General features: G+C 41.6%; 1 protein-coding gene across 5 annotated transcripts in view; it reads left to right on the forward strand.

Annotated features, from left to right (window-relative positions):
* The window catches only part of MAPK9 (mitogen-activated protein kinase 9), a 61,068-nt gene that overhangs the window by 2,872 nt on the left and 31,998 nt on the right, over positions 1-26,198 (forward strand). For 4 of the 5 annotated variants that reach the window (XM_042932401.1, XM_042932438.1, XM_042932408.1 and 1 more), the window contains exon 2: positions 15,018-15,188. In XM_042932401.1, coding sequence (XP_042788335.1) covers positions 15,067-15,188 — 122 coding nt within the window. In that variant the 5' untranslated portion in view covers positions 15,018-15,066. Of the gene's footprint in view, positions 1-15,017; positions 15,189-24,504; positions 24,966-26,198 lie in introns of those variants that run through there. The other variant, XM_042932419.1, reaches the window with a different exon arrangement.

Below are 26,198 nucleotides of genomic sequence, written 5' to 3' on the forward strand. Positions count from 1 at the left end.
GTTAAAAAAATAAAAAAATAAAAAAAAAATAAAAACGAGGTCAGAACTCTACATTGCATTTCTGCTCTCCTGATTTTTAAATGCTGGCAATTAATTATTAGCTGTAATAACTAATGCTCTGAACCATGTAAAATTCATTTAGTTCGGTTGCAGGATTGTCGATCTCCAGGGCAGGTTACATAGGAGGCAACAGCCGCAGTGAGCTGGAAAGGTAGCCCCAGGCCAGCGAAGGTAGGCCCTGTTTGTCCATGTATTTCCACTTAATTTTCGCTGGAGTCCTGTAAGTGGCAGCTGTGACACCCGTTTCTTCAGAGGAGTACATGGAGGCTCACAGAGTTCCAGCAATCAGCTTCAAGGCAGGTAGCTGGAAAGTGAAATTTGAACCCAGGTTTCCCCCAGCTAAGTGTCCTTTCCTGGGTGCCTCAACTCTGATGGTTCTCTTTTGGCTTTTAATTTGTTCTGAAAGCAAAACATCCAATCTAGAAGTTTTCCTTCACTTAACCCTTTTTTTTTCTTTCAAAAGGATCCTGTGGGGTTAAAAAGAATCCTATTGTGGCATAGTCTTCTCTGGAGAGCTTTGATTTTCCTAAGGATTTAATTTTGGGGATGCCAGGACAGATGAAAATGTGTTTCAAATAAGTGTTAGAGGGCATATTCAATTTGTCGATTTAAAATAAAGAGTTCTTGGGGTGCCTGGGTGGCTCAGTCAGTTAGTTGAGCGTCCAACTTCAGCTCAGGTCATGACCTCACGGTCTGTGGGTTCAAGCTCTGAGCCTGGAGCCTGCTTCAGGTTCTGTGTTTCCCTCTCTCGCTCTGCCCCTCCCCACTCATGCTCTGTCTCTCTCTCTCTCTCTCTCTCTCTCTCTCTGCTCCTCCCCACTCATGCTCTGTCCCTCTCTCTCTCTCTCTTTCTCAAAAATAAAAACATTAAAAAAAATTTTTTTAAATAAAGTGTTCTTAATTTTATGGATAAAGACAAAGGCCAGATGAAGCAATTAACAGTAAAGCAGTCGTTTTTGTGATGCATAAGGTAAAACAGAAACCACATTTGGCAGCAGGACACATATTTGTTATATACATATGTAGCTATACTTCACTACTAGTTAAGAAGGTGACATTTTTGGGGTGCCTGGGTGACTCAGTCAGTTAAGCATCCATCTTCGGCTCAGGTCATGATCTCATGGTTCGTGAGTTCAAGCCCTGCATCAGGCTCTGTGCTGACAGCTCAGAGCCTGGAACCTGCTTCGGATTCTCTGTCTCCTCTCTGCACCTCCCCCACTCGCACCCTGACTCTCTCTCAAAAATAACTAAACATTAAAATAAATTTTTTTTAATGTATAAAAAAAGGTGACTTTTTAACATAATTTTCTTTAAGAATAATTAAACTCATACTTGACCTTTTGTGATTGAGCTAGTTTCAAGGTCAGTCTTTATTTTTACTGTTTATTATGAAAACTTTCAAACATATGCAAAATTAAACAATAGTATCCAGCTTCCACAGTTATCAGCTCCTGGCCCATCTTGTTTCACCCCAACTTCATCTACTTACACCCTCACACCCCCCACCCATGTTATTTTCAAGCAAATCCTAAATGTCATGTCATTCAATCCATGAATATTTCGATATATATATCTAAAAGATAAGGACTCTTTTAAACTTGGAAATGCAATAATTCCTCAGTATAATCAAATAACAGTCAATATTCAAATTTCCAGACGTCCTATAAGTTTTATAGTTCTTTAACAGTTTGTTTATAGGAATCAGGATCTAGATAAGTTCCATACATTATGATTGGTTGATACATCTTTTAAGTTTCTTTTAATCTATAGATTCCCCCTTTATTTCTCTTCTTTTGTCTTCCTTGTAGTGTATTTGTTGAAGCAGTTGGTTGTTCTATACCATTTCCATAGTTGGGATTTTACTGGTTGCATCTCTGCAGTGTAATTTAATGTGTTTCTCTGTATCTCCTGAAAATTCACAGTGGGATTAAGATGAGGCTTAATGCCCTAGAATCAGAATGCCCTGGGTGGGGTACTGTCTTCCATCTCATTAAAAAAAATTTTATTTTTACTGTTTACTATTCATTTTTGAGAAAGAGAGAGTGAGAGAAGAAGGGGCAGAGAGAGAGACACAGAATCCAAAGCAGGCTCCAGGCTCCAGGCTCCTAGCTGTCAGCACAGAGCCCAACTCAGGGCTCGAATTCACAAACCACGTGATCATGACCTGAGCCACCCAGACACCCCCATCTTCCATCTAGAAGCAGTTAAAGCTGGCTGGCTCATGCTGCGATGTTAGCAGCTATTGAGGCTCAGTGTCTAGACCCATTGATTCATTAGGGGTTCTATTATTTGGGAGGCAAGTTTATATATCCTTTGCACAACAAGAGCTCATTTTTTTTAGGCATTTGTGGTTTATTATTTTTTTAATGTTTATTTATTTGGGAGAGAGAGCGAGAGCAGGCGAGCAGGGGAGGGACAGAGAGAGGGAGACAGAAGATCCGAAGAAGGCTTCGCCCTATCAGTGCTAGGCTGGATTTGGGGCTCAAAATAATGAACCGTGAGATCAACCTGAGCTGAAGTCCACGCTTAACAGCCTGAGCGACCCAGGTGCCCCTTATATTGGCCTTTGAATTGCCAGTTAAAATATTTTTAATTGACACCTCAAATCCTCTTTGGAAAACGTTGGTGTATAAATTAATAGATATAAAAATAATGAGCAAGAGTAGTCAGTGTTTTAACATAGGACTTTCCCATAACTAAGGAAGTTTGCTCAACATTTGAAGGTGAAATTCAACAAATTCGATTTTATTTAATTCATTTGGGCTTTTTTGTTTGTTGTTTTTTTGTTTGTTTGTTTTTTGGTCTCATAAAATAGTGTGCTCTCCCTCCCTGCCCCCAGCTAACTTTACATTAAAGTAAAAGACAGCAAGGACTATATACTCTGAAACTTTTCAGAAATAGTAAAACTAGATTCTAAAGATATGTAGTTACAAACAGGATAGTTGTTATTTCTTTCTTAAAAATGAGGCATTAATATTAATTCCCTTTATGTTAAATAGGTTCTTGCCTATTCTGAAATTAGAATTTGAAGTATTTTTATAAGTGAATTTTTTGGCTATTAGGAGAATGGACAGTGTGAACACATTTTAGTGGTATGCCAAAAGTTTGTCTTTCCATAGGCCAGGATAGGAGAAACTTGGGGATTTGTTTAAAAAATATTTTTATCTCCCCTCCCCCACAGTGATGCTAAGAGAAAGAATAATTGAGGAAGAATGACTGGCTTTTAAAATAACTTCCTTTAAAAATTATGTCAGTGTGTGTGTATATGTATAGTTGTACAGAACTGTGATTTAATTTGTTAGACTATTTAAGTATTGGTATATCTTAACCAATGCTGTCACTAGTTTGATTTTAGCATATCTAGGCCTGAACATGCAGCCCACGTAATAAATCCACAAGCTCTGATTCTGTTTCATCAACTCTTAACTATGCTCTCAGAAACATAGCACACACATCCTATGAAGCAGATGTCTTCAAAAAATGTCCTGAAACATCATCTGCCGGTCACAGCCTAAAATGAAAAGTAAATTCTGTGCAGTTTGACCGAGATGCTCACCCACCATTGGCCATGTCATCAACTTTTGCATTTCCCAGATTTTAGTTCACACTTTCAGAATGCAAACGTTTATTTGGGGGAGCAGGAAACAGAATGGGTGTGGTAATACCTGTCCTAATGTCACCTGACATTGAGACCTTGCCCTGTGCTGGGCACTGTGCTCACTGTCCCCTGAGGGTGATTCTATGCTTATCCCTGTTTTACAGATGTGTGTAATCGCTGGTCTGAGATCATCCAGATAAGTGGTAGGCTCTTTGCCCTCTGACCCCAGAGTCCTAATCTGTGTTTTTTTAAAACAGATATCTTTTACTATGCTATTATGTGTCACAATTAAATATCTAAAAAGAAAATACAGAAATCCTAATCTAGACAGCTATTTTGACAATTCTTGTAAAAATATACACTCTGAATCTTAAGTCTGTATACTGTAATTTAGAAGAGAGTAATACACATTTTTTTCTTTTTCCTTTTCGCTTCCTTCATCCATTTCTTTCCTACACCTAACCCCACCTTTGGCAACCACTAATCTGTTCTCTGGATTTATAAGGTTGGCAGTTTCATTTTGTTTTGTTTTTTATATCCCACATATAAGAGAGATCACACGATATTTGTCTTTCTCTATCCGACTTACTTCACTTAGCATAACACCCTTGAGGTCTGTCCATATTGTCACAGATGGTAAGATTTCCTTCTCTTTTAGGCTGATTAATATTCCATTGTGTATGTAGACCACCTCTTCTTTATCCACTCACCCACTGATGGACACTTAGGTTGTTTCCACGTCTTAGCTACTGTAACTAATCCTGCAGTGAGCATGCGGGCGCAACTATCTTTTCAAGTTAGTTTTTGTTTGCTTTGGATAAATATCCAGAAGTGGAATTACTGGACCATATGGTAGTTCTGTTTTTAACTTTCTGAGGAACCTCCATACTGTTTTCCTTAGTAGCTGCATCAGTTTGCATTCCCACTGACAGTGCCCAAGTGCCCCTTTCTCCACATCCTCACCAACACTTGCTATCTCTTGCCTTTTTGATTTTAGCCATTGTAACAGGCGTGAGGTGATAATCTTGTGGCTTTGATTTGTGTTTCCCTAATGATTAATGATACTGAACATCTTCTTATGTACCTGCTGGCCATCTGTATGTCTTCTTTGGAAAACTGTCTATTCAGATCTTCTGCCCATTTTTTAATATCAGATTGTTTGTTTGTTTTGCCATTGAGCTGTATGAGTTTCTTACATATTTTGGATATTAGTCCCTTATCAGATACCTGATTTGCAAATATTTTTTTCCAATTCCATAGTTTGCCTTTTATTTTGTTAATGGTTTCCTTTGCTGTGCAGAAGCTTTCTAGTTTGATGTAGCCCCTCTTGTTTTTTTGTTTTTGTTGCTTTTTGTATTTTTGTTTTTGTTGCTTTTACTTTTGGTGCCAGATTACAAAAATCCTCGTCAAGACCTATGTCAAGAAACTTACCACCAATGCTTCATTCTAGGAGTTTTGTGGTTTCAAGTCTTATGTTCAAGTCTTTAATCCGTTTTAACTTAGTTTTTGTGTATAGTGTAAGAGTGGTTGAGTTTTATTCTTTTGCATTTGGCTGTCCAGCTTTCCCACACCATTTATGGAAGAGACTGTCCTTTCCCCATTGTATATTATTGGCTCCTTTGTCACAAATTAATCAACCATATATATGTTGGTTTATTCTGGGCCCTCTGTTCTGTTCCATTGATCTATATGTCTGTTTTTTTTAATATTCTTTAAAAAATATTTTTTTTAATGTTTATTTTTTTTTGAGAGAGAGAGAGACAGAACGCAAGCAGGGGAGGGGCAGAGAGAGAGGGAGACACAGAATCTGAAGCAGGCTCCAGGCTCCAAGCTGTCAGCACAGAGCCCGACGCGGGGCTCAAACTTACAAACTGTGAGATTGTGACCTGAGCCGAAGTTGGTCACCCAGCCGACTGAGCCACCCAGGTGCCTCTGTATGTCTGTTTTTATGCCAATACCGTAGTGTCTTAATTACTATAGCTTTGTAATACTTAATTACTATACCTTTGAGATCAGGAAGCATGATGCCTCCAGCTGTGTTCTTTCTTAAAATTGCTTTGGCCATTCAGAGTCTTCTGTAGTTGCACACAAGTTTTAGAATTATTTGTTCTATTTCGGTGAAAAATGCCACTGGAATTTTGATAGGGATTGCATTGAATCTTTAAATTGCCTTAGGTAGTGTGGACATGTTAACAATATTGATTTTTCCAATCCATGAACACAGAATATCTTTCCATTTATTTGCGTCTTTAACTTTTTTCATTAACGTCTTTTGGTTTTCAATGTAAAGGTCTTTTACCTCCATGTTTAAATTTATTCCTGAGTAGTTTATTCTTTTTGATACAATTGTGAGAACATCATTTAATTTCTCTGACAGTTCATCAGCATATAGAAACACAAAATATTTTTGTGCATTAAGTTTGTATCCTGAACCATTATGAATTTGTTTATTCTAACAATTTTTGATGGAGTCTACCCAGGAGCCTGCCCTCCCACTTGAGAGTCCTCATGTTAACCACTGTACCACACTGCCCTACATTTATTCTTCTGCTTAGTTTTGCCTATAACAAATATTTACTGGGCACCCACTATGTAATTAGTAGAGGATTAGGAAATGAATCAGACGCATTTTCTGCCCTCAGGGACCTCACAGAGTAGAAGTAGAGGTAGACTTGCAATAAAACGAATATAGGTTGTGGTGCCAAAAACGGGGGCATGCCCAGCACAGCTTGAAGTTTCCTGTAGAGGAAAACTTTCAAGAGAAGCAGGTGCATGCACTAGATTTTGAAGGAAGATGAAGGTTGGCCAGGAGAACAAAATGGGGAGGAAAGTCATTTCAGGCAGATGGGACAGCTCGGGAAGAGGCGTAGAAGAGGCAGTATCTGGTGTGTCAGCTGGTGTCAGGTGATTCAGTATTGCCCAAGAGTGGGCCAGAAGTCCTGTGAACCCCTCTGCCTGCTAAAGATCAGAGTTTTACTCTCAAAGCAGTTGGTCACTATCCAAGGAATTTAAACAGAAGAGCAGTATGATCACTGCATATGTTCAACAAATCTCTTTTTTAATTCCTTATTTGGAAATAATTCTCCATTCATAAGAAATTGTAAAAATAGTACAGAGAGGTCCCATGCACCCTTCACCCAGTTTCCCCCATTGGTTGTCATTTACATACCCACAGTATAGTATCAAAGCCAGGGAAGTGGCATTGGTGCAGCGTATGGGTACAAATCTGTGTCCTTTTATCACATGGAGAGATTTGTACAAACACCACTACCACAGTCAAGATACAGAACTATTTCATTGTCCCAAAGTTCTCCCTTGTGCTACCCTTTATAACCACACCCCGCCCCCACTGCCCACCATTCATAAACCCTGGCAACCACTAATCTGTTCCACAGCTCTATAATTTTGTCATTTCAAAAATGTTGTGTATGGGCGCCTGGGTGGCTTAGTTGCATAAGTGTCTGACTCCTGGTTTCGGCTCAGGTCATGATCTCACGGTCTTTGGGCTCAAGTCCTGCGTCAGGCTCTGCGCTGACAGTGCGGAGCCTGCTTGGGATTCTCTCTCTCCATCTCTCTGCCCCTCCCCCTCTCAAGCATGCATGCACACAAGCACTCACGCACGCTCGCTCTCTCTCAAAATAAATAAACTGAAAAAAAAAAAAAAAAGAATGTTGTGTGAATGGAATTATACTGTATGGACCCTTTGAGATTGGCTTTTTTACTTAAGGATAATGCCCTGAAGATCCACCCAAGCTGTTGCATGTATCAGTAGTTGGTTCATTTCTACTACTGCCCCGTATTCCATGGTATGGATGTACAGCACTTTGCCTAACTGCTAACCCACTGAAGGACACCTGGATTGTTTCCAGTTTTGAACTGTAGAAAATGTCACTGCTGTGAGCATTCATGTAAAGGTTTTCCTGGGGAAATGCCGTGTGAATAGTGGTTTGGAGGTAGCAGGAATGGAGGCTGGGAGAACACTTGGGCGGTTGCCCCATCAAGGGAACACTTAGAACACCCCAACCAGAGCACTGGGAGTCGGGGCTGGGGAGGAGGAACAGACAGGCCCAGTGCCTCCAAGGGGCCCATGGGTTGGAATCCTCGACAGATCCTTCCTTAGGATCCACCCATGGATGATGTGATTACCAAACACTAGTGGCTGTTCTTTATCATAGTAAGCAGTGTAGTTGAAGGACTGATGTTCAGAAGGATGGCTCTGAGATGTTGTAAGGTTCTTCATTATCAAAGAAAGATTGAGTTGCGGCGCTCTGCCATTTTTATTAAGAATTAAAGAAGGGGGGAGGCGCCTGGATTGCTCTGTTTGTTGAGCGTCCGACTCTTGATTTCAGCTCAGGTCGTGATCTCAGGGTCATAAGATCAAGCCCTGTGTCAGGCTCTGCACTGAGTGTGGAGCCTGCATAGGATCCTCTCTCTTCCTCTTCTCCTCTGCCCCTCCCATACTCACAAGCTCATTCACCCTATCTCTATCTCAAAAAAAAAAAAAAAAAAAAAAAAGGCAAGGAAAAAGAACAATTTGATTAAAAATTTCAACAAGTATTGAAGCTAAGAGAAGGATTGTGAAACTCTGCTTTTAACCAGAGCAGTCAATTAATTTAACTATTGCATGTCCTGGATATTCTGTACCATTAGCGTAGTTAAAGATTGTCTTGAGGCTGTGGATGACTGATACATTATCAGAAGAAAAATTGTCTTGGTGGAGTAAAGCCAGCAGGATGAAGCATCCAGTCCTGTGTTTTCTCCTGGCCTGGTCCTGACCAGCCCTTGGACACATCACTTCAGTTTCTAAATGCAGTTAGGGATGTTAATTAGAATGGAGTATTGGGAAGAACAAGAAGATTGTAGTCAGACACACCTAAATTCAGATCCAGGCTGCGCCACTTCCCAGCTGGGAATTTGGGCAACTTCCTCACTGTCTTCTAGCTCTCTTCCTTGTCTGCAGAGGGGGGACAGCACTGCTCACCTGACGGGCTGTTAGGGGGATGTTTATAACTGTGGAGCTCAGAGTCTGGCCTACTCTTCTGCCTCCAGTCTCGTCTGCCCCCAACCTTCCCGACTTTTAGGTCTTGGCTTTCCATTTCAAAGGTTTCATTTATTATTATTTTTTTTAATGTGAAATGTGTGTGTGACTAAAAAAAATAAAAATAAAAAACAACAGAAAGTTGTAATGGGAAGAGTCAAAGTCTCATTTCCCACTGTGTCTCTGTACTTGCTAGTATACTCGTGTGTGTGTGTGCATGTGTGTGGGGCTGTGAATATTCACATTCACTACAGGCACTTTTTTAATTTAAAAAAATTTTTTTTAATGTTTATTTTTTAAGAGAGCAAGAGAGAGGCAGAGCTCAAGCATGGGAGGGGCAGAGAGAGGGAGACAAAGAATTGGAAGTAGGCTCCATCCAGGCTCCGAGCTGTCAGCACAGAGCCTGATGCAGGGCTCAAACTCATGAACCATGAGATCATGACCTGAGCCAAAGTCAGACCCTTAACCGACTGAGCCACCCAGGTGCCCCTACCATACACACTCTTTAACTTGCTTCATTTCCTTTGTTTCATCTTAAACATCATTCCTCATCAGTACACAAAGTCCCTGCATTATTTTTAATGGCTTTTTTGTGCTTTTATGCCATAGTTTACTCATTCCAAGTGTATGTTTTAGGTTATTTCTTGTTTTTTTTTTTTTTTTTTTTTTTGTTTTGTTTGTTTGTTTGTTTTGGCCTGTTATAAAAAGTGCTACAAACATTCTTGCACAAATGTCTTTGAACATTTGTACATATATATTTATCAGGTACATTTATAGAATTGTAGTGGCCAGGTTAGGAGTCATGTGCATTTAAAATTTTCATTAGATGTTACATATTTTCCTCCCTAGAAATGTTTTGCCAACTTACAGGGCTCACCAGCATGTATGAGAATGCCTGTTCCCTCACACCTGGGTTGATACTGTGCACAAACTTGCACTCAGGTCTTGACTCGTCCTGGAAACCTTCCTTTATATCCATGTCCCACTCACACACTCCCTCTGCTCACTCACTGGCTGCTATCCCCACACCGCCCTTGGGCCCACTTCTACGTCTGCTCCTACGACACACTTCCCAGTATGCTCTTGACGGTTTGAGGGAATGGACTGTCTAGTTAGTGCTCTCTCAACAATTCCTACCTTGTGCTTGGTGCGTAGGAGGCCCTCATGAGATATTGGGAGATCTCAGTGAATGGTAGCCGATGTCCCCACAAGACTTGGACGTAAATAGTATATTTACAGTAGTTGAACTGCTTATATTTAAAGGATTCTAGAGTTAGAGAATTTTTTTAATATAAAGCTGTTTTGAAATTTTTATTTATTTTTTTATTTTAAGTTGGCTCCATGCCCAATGTGGGGCTTAAACCACCCTGAGATCAAGAGTCACGTGCTCTACTGACTGAGCCAGCCAGGCACCCCTAGAGAATTTTTTTTAAAGGCATTTCTTATTCTAAACTCCAAACAAAGTAGGAACATCCCTCCTACCCAATGTTTATCTGTAGAGTGGGTAGATTTTACTCTAGAATCCTGGAGGGGATTCTATAAGGGTCTTCAGTCTTAGACAAATAGGGATTTTAGTAAGTTTTTTAAAATTTTTATTTATTTTGAGAGAGAGAGAGGGAGATGCAAGGAGAGAGGGAGAGAGAAAATCCCAAGCAGGCTCCATGCTGTCAGCACAAAGCCCAATGCGGGGCTCAAACTCAGGAACCATGAGATCATGACCTAAACAGGAACCAAAAGCTGAATATTCAACCAACTGAGCTACCCAGGTACCCCCAGACAAATAGGGATTTTAGATTAGAGCCTTTCATTCAACCAGGATTCATTGAAGCAGCATGGTAAAGTGGGAAGGGTATGGACTTGAGCCAGATGGCTTCATCAAAGGCTGTGCTGACTCCTTCCCCCTGGGCTCTGCCCACCACCCTCAGATCTGAAGAACCCAAGGAGCAGAGTGTGTCCCCCTAGAAGCTTTCTCAGTGGATCATTGGTGGGCATTGGACATTTCCTTAAGTTTATCGACATGTGAGAGGGAAGAAAGCCCCTCCCTGCCTTTGAGGTGCTACCAGCCTTGGGGGAGGGAGACATGGGCAGACCTGCAGAAACTGAGTAACAGCACAGCCTGACAGGGGCTGCACAGCACAGAAGCAGCGTGGGCAGAGACGGGGTCCCACTGCTCGGAGCCGAGGTGCGGAACCAGCACCCACTGGTGAGGGAAGTGAAGGCAGTGCCTGCACCTCAGTGTGTTGATGATGTGGTTGTACGAAGAATTCTTATATAGGACTTCCCAATTTGTAAACTGTTTTCTAAAACCCAGCTGACATCCATTCTGTTGAAATATAATCTCAACAGTTGATTTCATTAATAGCTAAATTACTTGGCTTTCTTGCGTGCTTTCTCATGTTCACAAAGCCCAAGTTTGACAGAGAAGATGGCTTTGACAGCTTCTCACTTAGGTAGCTTTTTCTGCCTACTAAGGGCAACTTATTTTAATTTAAAAATTACTTTAGGGGCGCCTGGGTGGCTCAGTCGGTTAAGAGTCTGACTTTGGCTCAGGTCATGATCTCACGGTTGGTGAGTTTGAGCCCCACATCAGGCTCCTCACTGACAGTGCAGAGCCTACTTGGGATTCCCTGTCTCTCCCTCTGCCTCTCTCTTGTCTTCTCTTCTCTCTCTCTCTCTCTCTCTCTCTCTCTCTCTCTCAAAATAAATAAACTTTAAAAAAATTAAATAAAAATTACTTTAAATCTTGAGATGAAAATATGTTAATTCTCTAACCTAATGATGTGACATTCTCCCCAAATTCACAAAAGCTAACCTAATCGTGTGCCAGTCAAAGTACAGGTTACAACAGCTGTAGCAGAGAGAGTTCCAGAGTTGCTCAACAAGGTTGAGATTAGTTTGTACCAGCCTGAGTGTGGGCAGGTGGACCAGAATGGGGGGCAGCTCTGGGCCACAAGGTCATTCAGGACTCTGGCCAGTGGGCAGCTCTACCAGCTTCAACATGTGACTGCCGTCTCTGGGTCTGTGACAGCTGTTCCCCCAGCCAGCAGCAAGGGAGAAAGATAAGTTGGACAGCAAGCAGCTTTTGAAAGAGAGAGAGAGGAAGGAAGGAAGGAAGGAAGGAAGGAAGGAAGGAAGGAAGGAAGGAAGATAACAAGATGGATGGATGGGTGGATGGATGGATGGATGGATGGATGGATGTTGAAATGGCACACATCACTCTGCTTACATCTCATCAGCCAAAAGTTGGTCATCTGGCCACACCTGGCTGCCAAAAAGCAGCCAGATGTCCTCTCTAGTTGGGCAGCCATTTGTCCAGCTCGCATAGGGAGGCTTCTGTTCCTGAAACAAAGGAGGGAGGATCTGGAGGATGTCAGCAGCCTGTGGCTGTCATGCTGCCTGTCTCTCAGGCACTGCAGACTTACCTGTCTGAAGCCAGATTTGCAGACTGCATGCGTCTCCTGCCCACCTCCAGCTGCTTCACCCGCGTTCCTCCTCATCTTCTCCTGGGCAGCACAGGTCATGCACATTCTTCCTCCATGCCGTGCATTTACTTCTTTTCCCCATCTGCCACAACCCTGCCATGTTTTGCTGGGCCTCCCTGCCTTCAGTCCTGCCCACCCCAGTCCATCCCTTTCACAGCTTCCTGAATGACCCCTCAGCAAAGCAAGCCAGAGCACATGCCTCTCTGCTTTGATGGCTCCACAGCCCTCGGGCCCAGGTCCAGATGGCTCCCAGCAGCTTCCAGGGCCCATGGTGATCTGGCCTGGTTTCCTCTCTCCAGCTTCTTTCCCCCACTGCCCAGCAAAACTAACTCTTAAATGACTTCTCACACTCAGAACGCACCTCCACCTCTCTGCACATGCTCTCTCTCTTCCCCACAGCTCAGAGCCTTCTCTGTCCTTCTTGGTTTAGGGGTCTCCTTGCATCGGGGCTCTTCCTGAACGTGCCCGCAGTATGCACTCTCTGTGAGCTCACCAAGGGCAGGCACACTGGCTGTTCCTGCACAGGACTTTGTCCACAGTGGTGTCAGGAAGTGCTTTTTGAATGACTGGCAGTGCAGGTGTATTCCAGTAAGGCAAAGAAACAGCAGGTTGTAGTGGCTACCTGCCTTTTCACCTAGTCCATCTCTGAACCTTTGCACTTGTACCCCAAGAGCCAGTTTGAGCAATTCACCATGTCTGAGCACAGTCAGCTCGAGCTCTGTACCTCTGCTGTCTGTCTCTGGCAGATCAGATGCAACCTCCTCCATGAAGCTCTCCTTGTCTTCTGCACCCCTGCCAAAGGGTAGGGCCTCTTTTGCCTTGGTTTACTTTTTGCTTATGCCCTTATGTTATTATAACTTGTGTTACAACTTGTGTTACAGTATTCCCCCAACTAGCTGCTTTAAGACGACCTGATCTTGCTTTATCACCTATGTTACTTACCAGTTCTTATACAAAAGCACCCCATAAACGTTGAGTTGAATTGTCTCAGCCCCATAAAAACTGTAAAAAAAAATCATCTCTAGAAATAGATATTCCTTCAGATGTCAGTAAAATGAAGCAGCCTCCTCAGGGAATCATTAGGTACTGAATTATGGGTCAGAGCGGCAAAAGTTTATTGAATGCTTCTATTGTGGTCCTGTCCCCAGCAGTGTGAGATGCCACAGTAAGCAACACAGACCTGCCCTCACCGCCCTGGAGCTTAGGGCCCCCTCCTCACTGCAGCGTGGCTCAGCCAGGCTGTTTAGCTTACAGTGTAGCAGGGGCTGATCATCCCCCTGTAGGTTGTCATGAGCAGTGTGTTGGTTCATCTAATGCAGTGCTGGCCTCCCGGAGGCACTCCCCAGCCTGTGTACAGCACATTCAGTCACAGTCGCTGGTGGTACTAAGAGCTGTGCCTCAGCCACTGCCCTGAGAATGGTTAAAAGAGGGGGAGGGGCGCCTGGATGGCTCAGTCAGTTGGGCATCCAACTCTTGATTTTGGCTCAGGTCATGATCTTGTGGGTTCATGGGTTTGAGCCCCTAGTCGAGCTCCATGCTGAGCATGGAGCCTGCTTGGGATTCTCTCTCTCTCTGCCCCTCCCTTACTTGCTCTCTGTATCTTTCCCAAAATTAATAAAAATAAACTTTAAAAAGATGAGGGGGGGAGCGGGGGTGAAGCAGTGGTCAGTGGGAGAAGCTATTCATTTGATTTAAATTCTTTGTTTAAGCTTGTTATTCATGAATTTATTTCCATGTTTAATGGAAATTCTAGGCATCACTGTATTGAAATACAAATCATCACTCCAGAGAACTTAGCAGGTAGGCATTAAATATTAGATGGTAGAACAAACAGGAATTTGCTGAAGCTGTAGAATAAAATTTAAATTCCATGTTTTTAAATAGTATATAATGTTTACCCCTGTGATTTTATTGTTGGCTTTTTAATTTTTTTAAAAAGAGCAAAAGAAATAGTTTATGACTTCTAAATAAACATCTTCAGAAAAGAGCCAGGGATCCAAATCAGTGTAACTGCTGATTTGTGTTTGGTTGTTTTCTATATAAATCACATAGGCTCTTGCATGGCGGGGATCTCAGCCTACTGCCTAAGCCACCAAAAGGTGGCTGCCTAAACCACCAGTTTATACTAGTTTATCATGAATAATTGTCAGAGCATCCATGTTAATGACTATAGGTTACAATGGTTCTCTATCTACAACTGTCTGTATTGAGCCCACCAGTGATGTGGGGTTTGGGGAATGTGGGGCCTCAACGTGCCCAGTGAGCCCACACACCCATGTCTCCAGGCCCAGCACCCCAATGTTCCATCACTTCCTCCTTTTACAATCTAGATATGTAGTAGGACTTGCTTTCTGCTCCATCATTTCACCTGAATTTGTGGACTTAGAAGAAGACTGGTCCACTTGTGTTTTCTGCAGGAACTGTAGACAGAATCCCTTGGAAACCTCTCCCCAGTGCCTTCATCCCTGGTTGAGGCAGCCCGGCATAAGCTAGTTCCAAAGGAGGCGAACTGATGAGAATCACTCAGTGACATAATCCTGTCATGGCTAGCAAAAATGGACAAATAAAAGAAGGGCTGTTAGTTTCTAGTCTGCTCCCTTAAAACATGGTCATGTGGGGCCTCAATGTTCCTTCCTTTCATGATGGTCTTGTGCCTCTGAAATGTCGTTGCATTTTTTTGTTTGTTTTGCACTTTGCTTAAGTTCAGAACTTGGTCCAACCAACTTTATCAACTTACAGCCACGTTGTCTTACATGCCAATAAACTTGCAACCCTATGAAGTGAGCTGTGCCTGTATCATCTCAGAAAGAGTGCATGTTCATTCTGTTTCTCTTTTAAGGAACCTGACCACTGTACCAGCTCTTTGGAATATTCTATGATACTACATCATGAGTGACAGTAAATGTGATAGTCAGTTTTACAGTGTGCAAGTGGCAGACTCAACTTTCACTGTCCTGAAACGTTACCAGCAGTTGAAACCAATTGGCTCTGGAGCCCAAGGGATTGTTTGGTAAGTATGCTCTGTTTCAATAGCATGGACTGAGTTTTTGTCATAATAAAAACCCAATAAAATGAAGTTGTCAGAACTTAGAAACGCTGATGATTAAAAAAATACTCTTTTCTTTGCAATAGGTTTTTGAACTATATCAGATCAAGCTCTTGCTCTAGTTATATGTAGTCATATTGTAGGATACAGACCTCAATTCTTAGAATGCTGCATAAATTTATAGTTTGCGATTTTTCTTTTTTTCCCTTTGTTTTTTTTTCTTTTCTTTTCTTTTTTTTCTTTTTTTTTTTCCATTTCCCTGTCATTAGATACTAGACTAATAGGTATGACAGTGAGTTGTAACAGAAATTTGGAGTTTTATTCATTTCTTCATCCTGGCCACCTTTCCCCTCTCCCCCTTTTATCCCCAATCACTCCTATTCATTTCTAGGCGCCGTCACTGCAGTGCCTTGCCCTTCATTGGCAGGATGAGGCCAGTCAGTGTCATTATCACCCCATGGATTAACCAGGAAGGGCTGCTGTGTGAGGGGTTGGGCTGGCCGTCTCTTCCTTGGTGTCTCACTTCAACCATGTGTCCAGCCTGTCAGAACCGTTGGTCTGACCCTGAACCTTAGTCTCTTGCATGGTAAGACAGTCAGCTGCCGCGACATCACCGGCCAGCTAAAGGTAAAGTCTTTCACGTGTTTTCTAGACTACAGTTATCAGCGCTTCCCAAACTTTTCAACCCATAGTTTTCTGGGCAGGGCTTTTCTTTTCTTTTCTTTTCTTTTTTTTTTTTTTTTCTTTTTTCTTTTTTGGGTCAATAAAAACAAGGTTGTCTTTGCATCTAAAATAAACTGTGATGGAGCTAAATATCCACTGTTTACAACTTGTAGGCAGAGGGGATTCAAGATAAAAGAGAACTAACTCTTCCAGATGTTCTGGTAGGGGGGCTTAATGTTGTCATTAGAGATTTTGAGTCTAGAGACCCAGCGCTTTGTAATTGATCCTCGGTTATGGAGACCTGAGATCCGGGAAATCCTTCCCGTTGTTCCCTTTAGCCTAGGTGGTTGGAGCCCTGGGAGCTAAGAGGAAATGACATTCAGAACTTCACAGAAAAACTAATGTAGGAGAAGGGGCTGTTTGGGAGGAATGCCCAGTCTGGGTCTAAAATAAGGATGATCTTAATTTCCAAAAGATAACACACTGTATTGCTATTTAAATCCATTGTGCCAAGAGAAGTTTTAAAGTCATTGGATGGTTCAAGTGAGGACACTTTGAAATGTATAAAAAGTTCTAGACAATAAAACATTCTTTTGATTTATAATCCATCTCTTACTTGGAATTGCACAGTAGTTTGATACAGGTAATTTGGCAAGGCTGATATTAACAACATTTAATGTAATAACCACATTGAGAGTCAACCTCTCAATATGGTTCATAAGTAATTCTAAATAAAGTTCATGAGTAAAAAAAGTTCATAAGTAATTGCAAAATGGAAGGTTTTGTAAATGGAGGCAGTTAAAATTAATAACTTCATTGCAGCATGTAAATAACAGTAAAATCACATGTTACTTTATAAAATACCATTTTGCAGAGATTGGTTTTGACTTCCAGGTTGTATACGCTACTTTTCATCTTTAATTTTTACAGACATGTTTAATAATGAAATTATTCATCACAGATGTGTATTTTTTATTAAAAATTTTTTAGTTTTTAAACAAAAGTTCCTAATATGCCATCATAAGCTAAACCTCATCTGAGAAAAGCAGTGGCAGAATTATAGTATGGAAAGTTCTGAATTAAAAAAAAATTTTTTTAACTCAGAGCCCAGAAATAAACCCATACATTTATGGCCAGTTGATTTTGGAAAAGTTCGCCACGGTCATCCATTGGGGAAAGAGCAGTCTCTTCAACAGATAGTGCTGGGGCAAGTGTATGTCCACATGCAGAAGGCACGTCATGTGTTGGACCCTTGCTTCACATTGTGTAAAAGGTTAACTCAAAATAAATCATTGACCTAAATGTAAGTGCTGGAAGCATAAACTCCTAAAAGAAAACCAGGGAAGCTTCATGACTTTGGATTCTTAGAAATGACACCAAAAACATGAGCAACAAAAGAACAAATTGGACTCCATCAAAATTTAAAACTTTGGTGCATCGAAGGACACTGTCAACAGAGTGAAGAAACCACCCACAAAATGGGGAAATGTTTGCAAATCACATATCTGGTAAGCGTCTAGTATCCGGAATGTATAAAGAACTCTTACAACTTTAAAAGACAACCCAATTAAAAAAAAAACAAAAACAAAAAAAAAAAACACAGCCGAAGGACTTGAATAGAATTTCCCCAGAGGGGATATATAAATAGATAATAAGCACATGCAGAGGTGCTCATCATTAGTCATTTGGGAAATGAAATCAAAACCACAGTGAGTTACAACTTCATACCCACTAGAATGGCCATGATCAACACAACAGAAAATAAAAAATGTTGGCAAGGATGTGAAGAAGTTAGAAGCCTCATGCATCGCTGGTGAGAATGTAAGATGCTGCGGCCTCTTGTGGAGAACAGTTTGACGGATCCTCAACGCAGAATTACCACGTGACCCAGTAACTACTCCTAGGTATATACCCCAAAGAATTAAAAGCCATTGTACCAACAAAAACTTACACAGATGCTTTGTACACTGTAACAAAGGTGTACACAGATGCTTGTAGCAGCAGTATTCGCAATAGCCAGAAGGTAGCCCAAATGTCCATCAGGAGATGATGAATAGATGCACAAATTGTGTTCTGTGCACACATAGGGTTTGATTCATAAAAGGACCAAAGCCCTGACACGTGCTACAACATGGATGATCCTCAAGAGCACGCTAAGTGAAAGAAGCCAGACGTTTATATGAGATGTCTAGAGTAGGTGGGTGCCTGGAGGCAGATGCAGACTGGTGGTTAGCAGAGGCAGGGGGGACGGGGGGATGGGACACAGCTGCTTACAGGGTATGGGCTTTCCCTTTGTGTTGACAGAAAACTTTGGGAATGATACAGAGCTGGTGTCCGCACAACATCATGAATAGACTGAACGCCACTGAATCATTCATTTTCAACTGGTTAATTTTGTGTGTCTGTGAATCTCACCTCAAATATTTTCTTTAAAAAAAAGAAAGCAAACTGGAGGGATGCCTGGGTCACTCAGCCTTGATCTCAGCGTTGTGAGTTCAAGCCCCACATTGGCGTGAAGTCTACTTTAAAAAAAAAAGCAAACCAGAAGGTGCCTTACAGCAAAGCTATTTTATCATTTTGTCATTTGGATATTTAATTCCTGATACTAAAGTATTGTATGTAATGGTATTTTTACACTGTACAGTGTGTAAAATATGTTGTCATTTCCCTGTAGTAGCTTGACTTCTATATTGACAGAATCTTAATAGTAAAGTCACTTAAATCTTAATGTTTTCCTTTACATGATTTCATGACAATTTTGTTAATACTTGTGGGAGCAGCTTTTATCCCACATGCAGAAAGGTAGGCAGAAAGAAGTACATGAGGGCTAAAACCCTGACGCTGTTCTAAATCTCATCTCTTGCAAATCCCCATTTCCGTTAGCCTGAGTTTTGATTCTAAGGCAAGATCAAAGGCTGGGTTTTTGTTGTTTTCTGCTCAAGTGAGAAGTCATTACTTGGAACTAATTAAGCTTAATTAATTAATTAAAACTTGATGAGCCCATGCACAGCTAACAGTTTATTTCACAATCTTCGATGTCACTATTCACTTAGCTTTGTAACCCAGACAGTTACTTGTTACCAAACCAAAGCCTGTTGGGCTAACTTCACAGGATGCATGGAAAAGGGGTTAGTTAACTTGATTCAGATGACTGATGTCTTCTGGTAGAGATGTGTGTACAGCTGGGAAAATCTTTCTTGGGCTTCTGGGATGTTTCATCTGTTGGCCTTCAGATGAAGTGCTATCCTGGGAGCTGGGCCTATATAGTTGGAGACCTGCCTTCTGTTATCACGTCATTGCTCCTTTCTCCCAGAGTCTGTGTGGCCTTGCTGTTGGCCAGGCGGGTGGGTGACTGACTGCTCCTCGCCTTGCCGGTGGGCTTGAGGCTTTGGGGTCCCCTTGAGCCACAGCAATGGTGATCCTCAGAATGAGAGAGTACTTCCCCTGTGATACCCGCTCCACCCCATCTTCTGAGGATTTTTTCCCAGATCTGTTTTGCACAGCATCGTGGGTATTGGCATTCTGCTTTGAGGGCCTCAAAAGAAAAGTGTTCAGTATGCGGTGCAAGGAGAGGGTCTTTCACCCTCTCCTAGAAACTACTAACTACCGTTAGTTAGAAACTACTAACGGTACCAGTCAGGCCCCTTTTTTTCCTCCAGTGACAGAAGGGCCCGAGTGTCCCCCACCATCAAGCCCTAACTTCTAGATAACTGGTTCTCTGCAGCCATTCTTTCCCTGCAAACATGACCATTACTTTTGTCCCCACTGCATGTGGGGATTGGATTGTCCTCAGAAGCCCACCAGTCTTTAAGACACTGTCACTGGTCTTTCAAGACTAATCTCATCTATGAAACATCCCCAGCTAATCTCAGCTCACATTTAGAATAAAGTCTCCTCTCTGATTGAACCAAATGCTTCATTGATGTGCACACCATGTGAGCGTGTGCGCGCGCGCGCACACACACACACTTCAGAACTAGAAGATAATAGATTTGTGTTTTAAATCAAATTTGTGGTAATTTGTTACAACAGCAATAGGAAACTAACAGAGGAATATGTGTTCTTACATTTTTGAAAATAAAATGTAGTAGCAATAGTGCATGGTTTACAAAACTGGTTAATCATCTGTGTAAACTAGAGCTTTATGAAGACCTAGGGACTAGGGTGCAGCGAAACCAAAGTGCAGGTACTGGTCTGGGATTAAGTGGAAGAGCTGGGACCAGAGGAAAATATTCTGCCTCTTAATTTTGAATAGCTTTTGCAATTGCCTCTTGTTTCCATATTTTTGTTCATTAAAAATGTTAGTGAAATAGGGGTGCCTGGGTGGCTCAGTTGGTTAAGCATCTGACTCTTGACTTCAGCTAGGGTCGTGATCTCACAGTTTATGAGATCGAGCCCCACGTTGGACTCCACACTGTCAAGCGTAGAGCCTGCTTGGTATATTCTCTCTTTCCCTCTCTGTCTCTCTGCCCCTGCCCTGCTTTCTCTCTCTCTGTCAAAATAAATAAACATTTTAAAAATGTTAATGAAATAAATTAGGAAGTAAGTTTTGAAATCTTTATCATTTTGAATCATTCATAAATATCAACTATATTATTTCGTAAAATTAAGTAACTGCAAGATTTTGTTGAAGCTGTAGCGGGGGAAAAGTGTGTACATTTCTTTCTTATCTGTTCAGTTTTTCTTTCTCCTAAAATCTCAAGTTGTTCAGCCAAAATAGTGAGAATTATCTGTTTTATGGAACACTTGCATGAAGTTTTTAACTTAAAAAAAAAAAGTTTAATGTTAGATCTGGCAGACCCTAGAAGTCACAGTTACAACCTGAGCATTAAATGGTTAGTCTGGCCTTTACTCCTTTATCTTTCTAGTTCTGTTCACCCATGAATGTCAGCCTCTTCTTACACTGTTTTATTTTCTCTCCACTAGTATGAGTAAATAAACATATAATGTCTGTAACAAAATTTCTGCGATAAAGAAGATTTATAGTGTAAAGCACAGGAAGCCTGTGATGTAGGAAAACTGAGTTCCAAGGCCGGCTCTGATCCACACACTGGTAGTTCTTTGTGACCTTGGACAAATCCTTGGGTCTTTGTATGTCTTAACAGTCTCACCTCTAAAGTGAGCAGTTTTAGAGCTTCTGTATTAGAATGATGGATCAGATACCCAACAAAGAGAGCAGGAGGGCACTGACAGTAGTCAGTGGGATGAGAGCTTTTAACACATTTCTGAAATGTAAGAAGTAATTGGAAACTTGATGCAGATAAACAGAGCAGGGGAAGTGAGAATAAGTAGCTGAGACATTTGCAGTGAGGAAGAGAACCTATCTAGAGTAAAACCCCAAAGAGGCTGTAGGTGTAGGGATGACAGAGACAGAAAACGAAGGTGAAACAAGTGCCCAGAAATAGGGGTGTTAATTAAAAGTGTGTCTATGAAACAGTTGTGCTAGTTGGCTACCCACATCCGCCCGCCATCCCCGTGCTCAGCATTTGCGCCTAGAGAGCAAGTAGGTGAGTGAAGAATTACTAGGCTAGGATCTGGGGATGGACAGAATCCTAGTAGGGGAAGCCCAAAATTTGTGGCTCTTTCCCCTGAGGACATTTGAGAATTCTAGAGTGCATAGCTGAGAGATTGAGTAATACTTTGGATTGCCTTGGGTGACCAGCAGATTGGAGCCCAGGGTCCTATAAGGGGCCAGGTGAACTTTTTGCCTTGACCAAAAAAAGACTGCACCCAAGAAGTTAAAAATGAGCCCGAAAGAAAATGTTAAAAAAAATTTTTTTTTAAAGCGGGGTGGGGGGGGGGGTGCCTGGGTGGCTCAGTCAGTTGAGCGCACAGCTTTGGCTCAGGTCATGATCTCACAGTTCGTGGGTTTGAGCCCTGCGTCGGGCTCTGTGCCGGCAGCTCAGAGCCTGGAGCCTGCTTCGGATTCTGTGTCTCCCTCTCTCTGTGCCCCTCCCCCACTCCCGCTCTGTCTCTCTCTGTCCCTCAAAAATGAATAAATGTTAAAAAAAAATTAAAAAAAAAAAAGAATGAACCTGAAAGAAATGGACCCTTGCAGGCACTGCCACTCAGCCTCAAATCACCTCATTTGCTGAACTTGAAGTGAACCCAAATTGCTAGTGCCCCCCACCAGGTGCCCAGCAGAAGTGAATTTAAATTCTAGATATCAAGCTATTTCTAGATAGCAAGCAGCTCTGCAAGTGCAAGGCCCCACACACCATCACAAATGACTTGTCACACAGGAGAATAGACAACATGCATGTGACCCAGCACAAACAGAAAAGAAACAGATCCACAGGGGATATTAGTGTTATTGGATCCAAACTTTAAATAGCTATGGCGTTGTGTTCAGGATGGTAAAAGGCAAGAATGAAAAATTTTTGGTAGAAAAGTGAAGACTTAAAAAAAAAAACTAAATTGAAATTCTAGAACTGTAAGATATAGAAATTAAATTATGAAGTTAATGGATGGGTTTAATGGCATATTAGATATAACCAAAGAGAGATTTAGTGATCTGAAAGGTGGGTCAGGAAAAAAAAAATTCAGTGGGGCACCTGGGTAGCTCAGTTGGTTGAGCGTCCGACTTCAGCTCAGGTCGTGATCTCATGGCTCATGAGTTCAAGCCCTGCGTCAGGCTCTGAGCTGAGCCTGTTTTGGATTCTATGTCTCCTTCTCTCTCTGCCCCTCCTCTGGCTCACACTCCTGTCTCTCCAAAAAACTAAATAAACATTAAAAAAAATTTCAGAATGAAGCCTGGAGAGACAAAAGGGTAGAAAAATACAGAAGAGAGGATGTTTTCATTTTCTATGGCTGCATAATAAGTTACCGCAAACTTGGTGTTTTAAAGCAACACCCATTTATGATTTCATACTTCTCGTAGGTCAGAAATCTGCATGGGCTTGCCCGGGTTCTTGCCCAACATCTCATGAGGCTGAAATCAAGATGTTGGCTGGACTGTGCTCTTATCTGGAGGCTCCAGGAAAGAATGTGCTTCCAAGCACATTCGCAGGACCCAGTTGCTTGCAGCCGTAGGTCTGAGGTCCCCATCCCTCACTGTCTGTCAGCCAAAGGCCATTGTGCTCGTAGGGACTCCTGCATTCCTTCTCACATGGCCCCCTCCACCTTAAAGACAGCAGTGGCACGTCTAATCCTTCTCAGGATAAAAATCTCTCAGACTTTCCCCTCTTCCCACCAGCCAGAGCAAACTCTGCTTCTAAAGAGCTGTTGTGGGACACCTGGATGGCTTGGTTAGCATCTGACTTCAGTGAAGGTCATGATCTCATGGTTTGTGAGTTCGAGCCCCACATCAGGCTATGCACTGACAGCTAGGAGCTTGGACCCTGCTTCGGATTCTGTGTCTCCCTCTCTCTCTGCCCCTCCTCCACTCATGCTCTATCTCGGTCTCTCTCAAAGATAAATAAACATTAAAAAAGGGGGGGTGTCTATTGTGATTAGATTAGACCCCATCTCCCATTTGTTAATGAGTATGCTTAGCCCCATTTATAGAACACAGGGTCAGCATACATAAAAACCAAATGCCTAGAAATTGGTACAGGGAAACACTTTGACAGTGCTTCAGCGTTCCTACTCTTAGCTATCTACTCATCAGAAATGCGTGTATAAGGAACCCAGAGCCATGTGTGAGAATGTTTATGACCATGTTTCTTATAATTGCTAGCAAACTGAAAATAACTGAAGTATACATCAACATTATATCATGTAGTCATGCAAAGGAATATTATAGCAATGACACACAATGAATTCTAGCTACACACAACAATAGGTGAGTGTCCCAGATGTAATGTTGAGTGAAAGAAGTCAGACACAGTTTAAAAAACCAGACAAAAATAAGCCATGGGGTGGGAGGGGGAGGGAGCTTGAAGATGCATGTTTAGCTGGTAAAAGCAAGGAGGTGATGATCATGAAAATCAGAATTAGTTATCTTTGGAGACAGGAGGGATAGTGACTAGTAAGGGGAGGCTTTGGGGAAGAGCCTGAAGGGGAGGCTGAAGAAACATGATTCTTTGTGACACATCATTGAACTGAGGAACAGGAAGAGAAGCAAAGGGATGAAAATCAGACAAGCAACGTTGGAAATCCGTGGAGTTCCAAGAGAAAACTGATTTTGAAGTCAGAAGACAAACTATCAGTCAAGGCTGAGGGCAGAACAAGATCATTTATCTTCCATGGACTCTTTCTGAAGCAATTCCTTGAGGATGTACTCCACCAAGAAAGAGAATACAGGAACATATATGACCAGAAGCATGGAGACCAGTGAAAAGAAGTCCCAAGGTGGTGGCTTTACAGCAGGCCGTGAAAGAAACTCCAAGAAAACATATCTTCAAAAAAATGGAATAGACTTTAAACAATAGCTCATGTGAGCGAGAAGGTGGGAAGCACGGGGGATAGACTTTAGAAAAGGATATTTTTCTTCTCTTAAAAAGAAAAAATGCTGGGGTGCCTGGGTGGCTTAGTCAGGTAAGCATCCAACTTGGGCTTAGGTCATGATCTGATAGTTCATGGGTTCGAACCCCACATCGGGCTCTGTACTGATGGCTCAGAGCCTAGAACCTGCTTCGGATTCTGTGTCTTCCTCTCTCTCTGCCCCTCCCCCTCTCATGCTCCATCTCTCTCTCTCTCAAAAATAAATAAATATTTTAAAAAAAGAAAAAATGCTTATTGGAATCTTATGGTGGAACAGCTAGAAGAAGTCATGGCCTAAAGTGTCAAACAGCTTTAAAAAGACATGATGTTTGAGCAACTGATGGGATGTAAGAAAAGAAAATCCATCTGACTTTGATGCCAGAAACAATCTCATTCCCTTGTGAGTGACAAGAAGGGTCATGTGATCCTTGGAAAATGAACTGTCATCCTGGCTCTGCTGTTAGAGACATTTGCGTGTGCATGCATACATACTCTGTGTGTCTTGGCTTTCAACTTGTAGACACATCCGAAAGAAGACACACGGAAGACGTGGTTGTAGAGACCGAACAGATACGTTCTCTAGCTTGACCATTCGAGACAGAAGTTTGGAGGAGGGGAAAGAGAGTAGAGCCCTGAAGGCAAAAGAGATGGAAGGTGATGGTCTTATCTTACATACTGGGAGTCCAGAGGCTCCCTTGAAGGTTGATGGAACAAGAAATTTAGGCACGTTGTTTCAAGTTACAAAGGTAAACAAGGGAAAAGTTCAAAATGACGTGAGAGCAAAAAGCTGGGAAGAGTTGGGGGTTTCAAGTAAGTAGTTAAATCTTCAGTCTGGCGGAGTAGACAGACAATTTCTGAAGTTGATACATGAGGAAACGGTAATAAAAGTATATTCTTCTGGAGTTGAGAAGTGACCACAAGAATTAAAACCAGGAAAAATCGAAGGTGGTTGCTCCTGCAGTTCAAACTACTAGTGGGGAAGTAGGTGTCTGCTCAGAAGCTCAGAATTAGTCCATTTGGCTCATTTGGGACAAAAACTTTTGAGATCAAGAAAGGTGTGTCTGTTTTCAAGTTCTTAACACTGAAAAATATATGTAGGTACAAATGCACATGTATATATGTACATTAATTATCTGTTGCACAATAGATTTATCTTTAACATTTTATAATTCATATGAATGATGCATTTCCATATGGGCATGTGGATTTACGTATGTGTATACGTGTACACATAATGTGAACTGAATTAAAGAGAAACAATTACAAAGCCACGTGAAGTTTCTAATCATTAACCAAATGCTACCAGGACAGCCTTCAATTTAAAACCCATTCAATTAAGTTAGGGCTGTTGGCAAAAAAAAAAAAAAAAAAAAAAAAAAAAAAAAAAAAAAAAAAACAAACAAACAAACCACAACATTAATAGAAGTGTATAAGTGGAAACAATGTTACAAACTGAATAGAATAAATAGAAACTGTTTTAAATGGTGCTTCAGTTCTGAGGTGGTCTTTGGCAGCTTTTAACCTCTGATGTACTATTAGTACTAATTTGTACAAAATGTACCATCAGGCTACTCAATTCTCCCTATTTTCTGGAGGAAAAGGAACTATAAATTTCAACTGGGAACTTGAGATGCCAGAAACACAGCCTCTGCAGGATTTTATTCTTACTATAACAGTACAAGGAGTTATTTCTAGTAGAATTTTATATATAGTAATTGCTTACGTTAGCGGTTTTGTATCTTGAGGATTTACCATGAGCTGAGATCTTGGCTTCTGTTTTCTCTTTAGATTTTTTTGTCTGGGAAAAACACAATCAAAACTTATATTTATTATATTCTTCTCATGATCTCAACCATTTCCTCCACCATTATACTCCAGAATATACTT

This window comes from Panthera leo, chromosome A1 (genome assembly GCF_018350215.1).
Source record: "Panthera leo isolate Ple1 chromosome A1, P.leo_Ple1_pat1.1, whole genome shotgun sequence".
In the NCBI taxonomy this organism is placed as follows: Eukaryota; Metazoa; Chordata; class Mammalia; order Carnivora; family Felidae; genus Panthera; species Panthera leo.